Genomic DNA, 9,802 nt, shown 5'->3' with positions numbered 1-9,802 from the left:
GCACTGCCGGGCACTCCAGCTAGTCTATATATATAAAAGGATCCGTCCGTCTGTCTGTCTGTCTGGCTGTGTGTCTGTCTGTCTGCATGTATGTCCGGGCATCACTCAAAAGCTTTCGAGCGTACCTATACATATGGTATACCAAAAGAAAACTTATGGTTAGGGGAGTGTCATAGGCATATGTACTTTTTGGTCAGGCAAAGATTGTTCGGACAGTATACAAAAAACTTTCAAAAACGGACAAAATCCGCTGATTAGCGGTTGACCAATCCTACTGCTCATTAGCGTTGAGTGATGTGATTGTTGACCAATCCTACGGGGGAAGCACGCTACGTCACGGGGGGCGTTTCATGGCGTTTGTGGGCGGGGCATAATCCTTCAAACTGCCGTTAGTGCGGGTGCGGGAGCTGAGCTGAAGTGAGTGGCGGCCATTAAAGAACGGCCGGGCCTGAAGGAAAAAAAATGTTAATGGAGGTGAGGAAATTGTTGTTTCATTAGTATTGATTCAGGAATTTCTCTGTCTCTCTCTCCTTCCCCCCCTCCCTCTCTCTCTCTCTCTCTTTCCCCCCCTCTCTCGCTCTCTCTCTCGAAGCGGGAGTACACCCTCGCGGCCATCAGGAGTCATCCCGAACGAGAGACTCGGCGCCATTCCCTCCTTCCTCCCCGCCCAGCGAGCAGGTGAGTGGCAGCGCACGCACGGGGGCTCCGGGTCGTGGGTGGGGCCTATTCGGATCAGGGGTCAGCCCGACCGACAGACTCGGCGCCATTCCCCTCCTTCCTCCCCGCCCAGTGAGCAGGTGAGCAGCGGTGCACGGGAGCCCTGGGTCGTGGGCGGGGCCTAGTGGATCAGGGATCAGCCCGACTGAGAGCCTTGGCGCCTTTCCCTCCGTCCTCCCCGCCCAGCAAGCATGTGAGCGGTGGTGGACGGGGGCTACGAGTCGTAGGCAGGGCCTAGCAGATCAGCGGTCAGCCCGACCGAGAGACTCGGCGCCATTCCCTCCTTCCTCCCCACCCAGCGAGCAGGTGAACGGCGGCACAAGCACGGGGGCTCCGGGTCGTGGGTGGGGCCTAGCTGATCAGGGGTCAGCCCAACCGAGAGACTCGGCACCATTCCCTCCTTCCTCCCTGCCCAGCGAGCAGGTGAGCGGCGGCACACGGGGGCTCTGGGTCGTGGGTGGGGCCTAGCGGATCAGGGGTCAGGCCAACCGAGAGACTCGGCACCATTCCCTCCTTCCTCCCCGCCCAGCGAGCAGGTGAGCGGTGGAGCACGGGGGCTCCGGGTTGTGGGCGGGGCCTAGCGAATCAGGGGACAGCCCGACCAAGAGACTCGGCGCCATTCCCTCCTTCCTCCCCGCCCAGCGAGCAGGTGAGCGGCGGCGCATGGGGGCTCCGGGCCGTAGCCGCCACCTAGCGGTTCAGGGGTCAGCCCGACCGAGAGATTGGGCACCATTCCCTCCTTCCACCCCGCCCAGCGAGCAGGTGAGCGGCGGCGCACGGGGGCTCTGGGTCATGGGCGGGGCCTAGTGGATCAGGGGTCAGCCCGACCGAGAGACTCGGCACCATTCCCTCCTTCCTCCCCGCCGAGCGAGCAGGTGAGTGGCGGCGCACCAGGGCTCCGGGTCATGGGCGTGTCCTAGCGGCGCAGGCACGGCGGCTCCGGGTCGTGGGTGCGGCCTATTCCTGCAGCCTGCCGTGCGTGCAGGACTGATACACCCTCGCGGCTCTCAGGGGTCAGCCCGACCGAGAGACTAGGTGCCATTCCCTCCTTCCTCCCCGCCCAGCGAGCAGGTGAACAGCGGTGCATGGGGGCTCTGGGTCACCAAGGCCGGGCTCTGAGTCCTACCCCTTCGCCGCGGTATCAACCGCGTGGCCCGAGAGCCCGGGGAAGAGGGAAGGTGTCTCTATTACAGTCCCGGGGGGCTCGGAGTGTGTGAGAGAGACTCGGTGCCATTCCCTCCTTCCTCCCCGCCCCTGGCCAATCACCCCCCACACACCTGGGGGGGTGGGGCTGGGCTCAGCTCACACTCAGTGTGAAAGAGGAGGAGGAGGCCGGGGCCTACCACCTCAACATCAATCCCCGAGCTCACAGCTTTAGCAAAGCACAGAGAGAGACAGAGACTCACCTCAGATGGTGTCCGGCAGGGCTGCGGAGAGTCTGTTTCTCCTCACACAACACACACACAGCAGAATGTGATCAGACCCTCCGGCTTCACCTACATCTCCTCTCTCTAGATCCTTTTTAAAAAATGTTAAACCCACACTCTTGCCTTCTTCCTTCCTTCCTTCCTTCCTTCGGCCGCTGTGATTCAAACTTCACGCCGACCTCACCAAATGGCGGGCGCCCTTCTTCACCCACCGGGCTCTGAGTCCAGTCCCTTCCCTGGGGTGCCTTCCTCTCTTCTCTATCTCCTTCCCTCACTCTTTCCTTCCCTCTCTCTCTCTCTCTCTCTCCTTCCCCCTCTCTCTCCTTCTCTCTCTCTCTCTCTCTCTCTCTCTCTCCTTCTCCCTCTCTCTCCTTCCCCCTCTCTCTCTCTCCTTCACCCTCTCTCTCTATCCTTCCCCCATCTCTCCTTCCCCCTCTCTGTCTCACCTTCCCCCTCTCTCTCTCTCCTTCCCACACAGACAGACAGACTCATTTTAACATATAATTTCTTTTTTCTTTTTCCGTAACAGCATGCCCTCAAGAAAACGTTCCAGCCGTCGACGCAGCACTTCTGATGCATACCGAAAAAAGGCTCGGAGAGCCTCAGAGACTCCTGACCAGACTCAGGCACGTCAAGCTGCTGACCAGGCGAGACATACCCAAGCCAGAGCCTCAGAGACTACTGACCAGACTCAGGCATGCCAAGCTGCTGACCAGGTGAGACATGCCCAAGCCAGAGCCTCAGGGACTCCTGACCAGACTCACGGACATCAAGCTGTTGACCAGGCGAGACATACCCAAGCCAGAGCCTCAGAGACACCTGACAATGCTCAGGCACGTCAGGCTGTTGACCAGGCGAGACATACCCAAGCCAGAGCCTCAGATGCTCCTGAACAAACTCAGGCACGTCAAGCTGCTGACCAGGAGAGACATACCCAAGCCAAAGCCTCAGAGACTCCTGACCAGACTCAGTCACGTCACGCTGTTGACCAGGCGAGACATACCCAAGCCAGCGCCTCAGAGACTCCTGACCAGACTCAGTCACATCACACTGTTGACCAGGCGAGACATACCCAAGCCAGAGCCTCAGAGACTCCTGACCAGACTCAGTCACGTCACGCCATGACCAGGCGAGACATACCCAAGCCAGAACCTCAGAGACTCCTGACCAGACTCAGGCACGTCAAGCTGTTGACCAGGCGAGACATACCCACGACAGAGCCTCAGAGACTCCTGACCAGACTCAGGCACGTCGCCAGGCCGCCAATAGACGCAGGGCCATTGCCAGAGCTGACATTTGGAATCATTGGCTCGGAGCAGCCTTCTCCTATAGACCCACCATCAATTATGAAGCCGACCCCACAATCATCATTGGCAAGATGACCATCATTTGCCCTCACTGTGGCGCTCTGAAGTGGGAAGGGGAAATTGATGGGATTTGCTGCAATGGAGGAAAGGTTAAACTTTCAAAACTAACAGCTCCACCTGAACCCCTACACTCACTTCTGTTCGGCCGAATTCCAGCTTCAACACATTTCCTCACTCACATCAGAAAGTACAACAACTGCTTTGCAATGACCTCTTTTGGTGCAAACAGAGTGCGTGAATCAGGATTTTGCCCAACTTTTAAAGTTCATGGACAGGTGTACCATACAGCTGGCTCCCTACTTCCTCTACCAAACGAAAGACTTCAGTTTCTCCAAATCTACTTCTTGGGTGATGACGAAGAGCAAGCCAATCGCCGCAGGGAAGCTGCTGTTCACCCTGCACATCAACACCAAATCAAGCTTCAAACTTTGCTTGGGTTACAGGAGATGCTTCATCAGCAAAACCCATATGTAAAGAGTTTCAAAACAGCCATCGAAAAAACATAAAATGAAGACCTCAAAGTTGTCATCAAAGCTTACAAGACTCCTGCAGGTGAACATGAGTGACGCTTCAATGCTCCAACCACCAATGAAGTAGCCATTGTCAGTGTGGGCCAAGAATTTGAACAACGGGACATTGTCTTGCATATGAGAGGTGGTCCACTCAAAAGAATTTCTGAGCTTCACAGGTCATATGATCCTATGCAATATCCGCTTTTGTTTTGCCATGGGGAAGATGGATACGATGCCTATAACAAGATCCCTCATGTTGAGCCCAAAACTAGTGCGCCACCTACAGCCCAAAGGCAAAAGATGGATTCTGCCATGGAATTCTATTTATACAGGCTGATGGAACGAGAAACTGCATCAAACCACCTGCTTCAGTGTGGAGGACTTCTCCACCAGTTCCTCACTGACATGTATGCAAAAATGGAAGGAGAGCGGCTTAATTGGTTCCGGAATAACCAAAATTATTTGAGAGTCACAGACTATATACACTTACGAGATGCTGTGGCCAATGTTGGCAACACTGAGGACATTGATCAATTGGTTATCCTACCATCCACCTTTATTGGAGGTCCTAGGTACATGCATGAGCACACGCAAGATGCCATGACCTATGTCAGAAACTATGGCAGACCTGACCTCTTCATCACCATGACTTGCAATCCCCAATGGCAGGAGTTCCCACCCAAAGCTGGTACTGAAAGGCATGACCTCATAGCACGGGTCTTCAACTTCAAAGTTACAAAACTGATCAAACTCCTGACTGTGGGTAAACTTTTTAGTGCACACCATTGCTACATGTACAGCATTGAGTGGCAGAAGAGAGGACTTCCTCATGTTCATCTTTTACTCTGGCTTCAGGCAAAGATTCACCCCAATCAAGTTGATTCCTTCATCTCTGCAGAGCTACCCGTTAAGGACAAGGATCCAATCCTCTTTCATGTTGCTGTAAAAATATGATTCATGGTCCTTGTGGGCGACACAACCCTTCTTCTCCCTGCATGAAAAACAATGCATGTACAAAAGGGTACCCAAAGCCACTCCGTGAAGAAACTCAGCATGGGGATGATGGCTATCCTTTGTACAGGAGAAGGGGCAAAGAGAGTGGAGGTTTCAGCACTGAGATAAGAATGCGAACTCAAAAACCTAGAGACTCAGGTCAACCTGGTCTGTCAAATCAGACAACACAGCAAAGACAGACATTGGAAGTTGACAACCGTTGGATTGTTCCTTACTGTCCACTCCTATCCAGGCTCTTCAAATGTCACATCAATGTGGAGTACTGCCACTCAGTTAAGTCTATCAAATATGTGCGCAAGTACATCCATAAGGGCAGTGACCAAGCTGTCTTTGATCTTCAACCGGCTGGACAGCAGAATCAAAATGATGAGCTCACCACACATCTGATGGGCCGTTACATCTGCAGCAATGAGGCAGCCTGGCGATCTTTTGGATTTGACATCCACAAGCGTTACTCCACTGTCACTAAATTGGGTGTTCACTTGCAAAATGGACAAAGGATTTTATTCCGACCAGAAAATGCCAGCCAACGTCCCGAGGAACCCACAAAGACAAAACTTACAGCATTCTTTGAGTTGTGCCAAACGAATGACTTTGCCAAGACACCTTTGTATCATCAGGTGCCCAAGTACTACACCTGGCAGCCAAACAAGACATGGCGGGCTCGGTGCCCTGGAGCAGGTCTGAAGGAAGATCCTGGTCATACAGGGGTGTACTCATCAGATGCACTTGGCAGATTCTACACGGTCCATCCAAACAACACCGAATGCTTTCACCTTCGTCTACTCCTCCATGACGTTGCTGGCCCAATATAATTTAATAACCTCAAGACTCTCACTGGCCATCTCTGTGACTCCTTTCAAGAAGCTTGCCGCAGGAGAGGACTCATTGAGGATGACATTCATTGGCATGCAACGATGACAGAAGCTGTTCCGTCGTACTCCCCCAGTAGGCTACGAAATCCCTTTGCCATTATAATTGCCCTCTGCAGCCCTTCCAACCCGATGCAGTTGTGGGAAGATCACAAAGACAGCCTCACAGAAGACATCTTACACCAACTCAGGACAGCCAACCCCACCATGGAGCTGAACTTCACTGATGCAATGTACGATCAGGTATTGATCCTTTTTGCGAACAAGACTTTGGCATTGGCTGGCAAGTCTGTGTCTCAGTTGAACCTTCCATCTCCCAATAGGAATGATTCTCCAGGTCTCAGCAGAGAGGTCGTCAGGGAAACCACCTACAATGTTGAGGAACTGACCTCCTTTGTCACCGTCACTGAACCTAAATTGGTTCCAGACCAGAAAGAGACATACAGGTTGGTTGTGGTTATGGTGGAAAACAAGGCAGGTGGCATTATCTTCCTCGATGCACCTGGTGGAACAGGAAAGACATTCCTGATCAATCTTTTACTGGCCATGGTTCGCCCTAAGGGGTGCATTACACTGGTTGTTGCCTCATCAGGAATCGCTGCAACTCTTCTCCAAGGAGGTCACACTGCCCACTCAACCTTTGCTCTCCCTCTGGATCTGACAACACAAGAACACCCAGTGTGTAACATTAGCAAAGGAACTGGTGCTGCTGAGTTGCTTCAAAAGTGTAGACTCATTGTGTGGGATGAGTGTACAATGGCCCACAAGAGGGCACTTAAAGCACTCAACAGAACTCTTCAAGATCTGAGAGGCAAAAATAGGCTGATGGGTGGCATCCCCCTGTTGCTGGCAGGTGATTTCCGCCAAATCCTGCCAGTTGTCCAAAAGGAACACCAGCAGATGAACTCAATGCATGTCTCAAGGCCTCCCATCTGTGGCCAGCTGTGCAAACAGTCCATTTGACCACAAACATGTGTGTTCTTATGCATGGTGACGAGATGTCAGAATCCTTTGCGCAACTTTTGCTACAATTGGGAGAAGGAAACTTGCCAATTGACAGCAGTGGTCAAATCACAATTCCTCCAGGCTTTGGCAGTCAATTCAGAACAGTTGATGAGTTGATCTCAAAGGTGTATCCAGACCTCCTCAATCACTTCAAAGATCCCAAGTGGCTGTGTGAACGTTCAATACTTGCACCCAGGAATGATGCTGTCAACACATCAACATGCTACTTCTTCAAAAACTCCCAGGCCAAGAGCAAATTTATAAAAGTGTTGATACTGTTTGTGACAGTGCTGATGGGGTACACTACCCCACTGAGTTCCTCAACTCATTGCAGCCTTCAGGAATGCCTCCTCACAAACTGGTACTGAAGGAAGGCACCCCCATCATGCTCCTAAGAAACATATATCCACCAAAGCTGTGCAACGGAACCAGACTGGCAGTCAAAAAGCTCATGCCAAATCTCATTGAGGCTACCATCATCTCAGGCTGCGCCAGAGGGGAGGATGTTCTCATTCCTCGAATTACAATGATACCAGCTGACATGCCATTTCAATTCAGAAGGCAACAGTTTACTGTGACTATTTATTTTGCAATGTCAATCAACAAGGCACAGGGGCAGACTTTGAAGGTTGCTGGCATCAACTTACTCAGGCCCTGTTTTTCACATGGCCAGTTGTACGTGGCATGTTCAAGAGTTGGTGCATCAAGGGTTCTGTTTATTTTAACACCCTCAGGAAAAACAGAAAAGGTTGTCTATCAACGGGCTCTCCAATAACGCAGAGTGCTTTCACCTTCATCTACTGCTCCATGAGGTTGCTGGCCAACATTATTTAATGAACTCAAAACTCTCACTGGCCATCTCTGTGCCTCCTTTATAAAAGCTTGCCGCAGGAGAGGACTCATTCAGGATGACATTCATTGGCATGCAACGATGACAGAAGCTGCTCTGTCTTACGCCCCCAAAAGGCTACGAAATCTCTTTGTGCCCATCCTTCGCTCCAAGGGATTCATTGCACTGGCTGTTGCCTCATCAGGAATTGCTGCAACTCTTCTCCAAGGAGGTCGCACTGCCCACTCAACCTTTGCTCTCCCTCTGGGTCTGACAAGACAACAACACCCAGTGTGTCCCATTACCAAAGGAACTGCTCCTGCTGAGCTGCTTCAAAAGTCTAAACTCATTGTATGGGATGAGTGTACAAAGGCCCACAAGAGGGCACTTGAAGCTCTCAACAGCACTCTTCAAGATCTGAGAGGCTGCATACCTACTACAAGATAACACATATAACAGTGTAATGTTGAATACATTTATTGATTATAAATTCACTCTGTACAATACCAAACCTATTGGGTTTGCAAACCTTTACCAGAAGGAGTATTCACTCAGTCTTTGGTTGTAACTCCAGAATATTGTAAAATGTTCTATTGTTCTACATTATTGGAATAAATGTTCACTGTTGATTTCTAAACTGACCTCTAAATGCCTGAGATAGTATCTTTTATTTCCCTATTCAACTCATACACTGAAACTTTGTGAATAATGTATTATCACTCCTGGGTGCTTAGGAAGAGTTCTTCAATCCCAACAGTTTTATAAACAGTTCTATAAACATGGCACAGGGTTCTTGAGTTCCCTCGGCACCGCCGGACACTCCAGCTAGTATATTATTTATATATATAAAAGGGTACATCTGTCTGTCATTCCGTCTGTCTGTCTGTCTGTCTGTCTGTCTGTCTGTATTGTATAAACTCGAAAGTTATAGAGCGTACCTACACGTGTGGTACATCAAAAGAAAGCTTACGATTCCAGAACCGTCATAAGCGTATTTACGTTTTGGTGAGACAAAAATTGCGCCCTCGGTATCCAAAAAGCGTTCAACATTCCGGTCATTATGCGCTCATTAGCATCGAGTGACGTCGAGGTCGACCAATCATACGGTTGAACGACCCGACGGCCGACCAATCGCTGCATGGCGGGGGCGGGTTCCTGGCGCTTGTGGGCGAGCCCTCCTAGAGTCGAGTGAAGGGACGATTGACCAATCCTACACTTCGGTGACCTGACGGTCGACCAATCGGTGCGTGTGTGGGCGGGCCTTATCGTTCTGAACCGAGATGAGTCGCCGCCATCTTGATTCCAAACTTTTCATTACTTTTTCCCGCTTTCTGCGTCTTTAAAAAAAAAGTTGCTTTTAAAACACATATTGTTTTAAAAAAAAGTTAATTACTTTCTAAATCTTTAATCTAATCTCATTAATTTTCCTACGTTTCTCCGTTTTTGCAGGTAAGCCTTGAAGCCTGGGCATCTGTTGCCAGCCATGCTGGACCCCAAGCAATTGTTTTGTGGCAAACTCCTCCCACCCCTCGCCTCCCACCCCCCCTGCTAGGCCCGATTCCAAACCAGCGGCCAGCCATCTTGGTAAAGGCTGGCTGGGCTCACTGCAACCTCCTCGCGCTTCATTCGGGGGCGGGGCGGGGCTCGGGAGGGGAGGGGAGCAGAGAGGGTTACCCCGGCAACCGGGCTCGCCAGCCGCAATCGGCCGCTCAGGCCCAGGCCCGGAGATCAGGTGGCGGACAGGGGAGGAGGGTTACCAAGGCAACCGGGCCCGGCCAGCCGCAATCGGCTGTCTCAGGCCCAGGCCCGGAGATCGGGAGGCGGAGAGGGGAGGAGGGTTACCAAGGCAACCGTGCCCGGCCAGCCGCAATCGGCCGTCTCAGGCCCAGTCTCGGGAGGATGGGGCTCGGGCTCACCGGGGAAATGCGCTCAGCATGTCAGTGCGTGGGGTGGCATGGAGCTCAGCGGAGCCATTGCCGGCAGTGGGGAGAGGGTCTGCTGGCTCCCCCACTCCCTTCCTCCCCCCTTCCTTCCCCACCTCCTCCATCCCTCCCCTCTC

At 52.1% G+C, this 9,802-nt stretch overlaps 1 protein-coding gene across 1 annotated transcript; it reads left to right on the top strand.

Annotated features, from left to right (window-relative positions):
* Positions 1–379: 379 nt before the first annotated feature.
* LOC147092690 (uncharacterized) lies at positions 380–8,384 on the top strand. Its single transcript, XM_085975992.1, has 2 exons — positions 380–474; positions 2,674–8,384. The coding sequence occupies exon 2, from the start codon at positions 5,955–5,957 to the stop codon at positions 6,870–6,872; it is 918 nt and encodes a 305-aa protein (XP_085832118.1). The 5' UTR covers positions 380–474; positions 2,674–5,954; the 3' UTR covers positions 6,873–8,384.
* Positions 8,385–9,802: the final 1,418 nt, after the last annotated feature.

The sequence above is a fragment of the Somniosus microcephalus genome, unplaced genomic scaffold (genome assembly GCF_052327205.1).
Source record: "Somniosus microcephalus isolate GS21.2 unplaced genomic scaffold, FLI_Smic_1.0 unresolved_chr2, whole genome shotgun sequence".
NCBI lineage: Eukaryota > Metazoa > Chordata > Chondrichthyes > Squaliformes > Somniosidae > Somniosus > Somniosus microcephalus.
The sequence above is the reverse complement of the archived record's forward strand: the minus strand, read 5'-3'. Positions and strand labels throughout refer to the sequence as shown.

Excerpts from the sequence above, each read along its gene's own strand:
- LOC147092690 (XM_085975992.1), top strand. The coding sequence starts at position 5,955 with ATGACAGAAGCTGTTCCGTCGTACTCCCCCAGTAGGCTACGAAATCCC.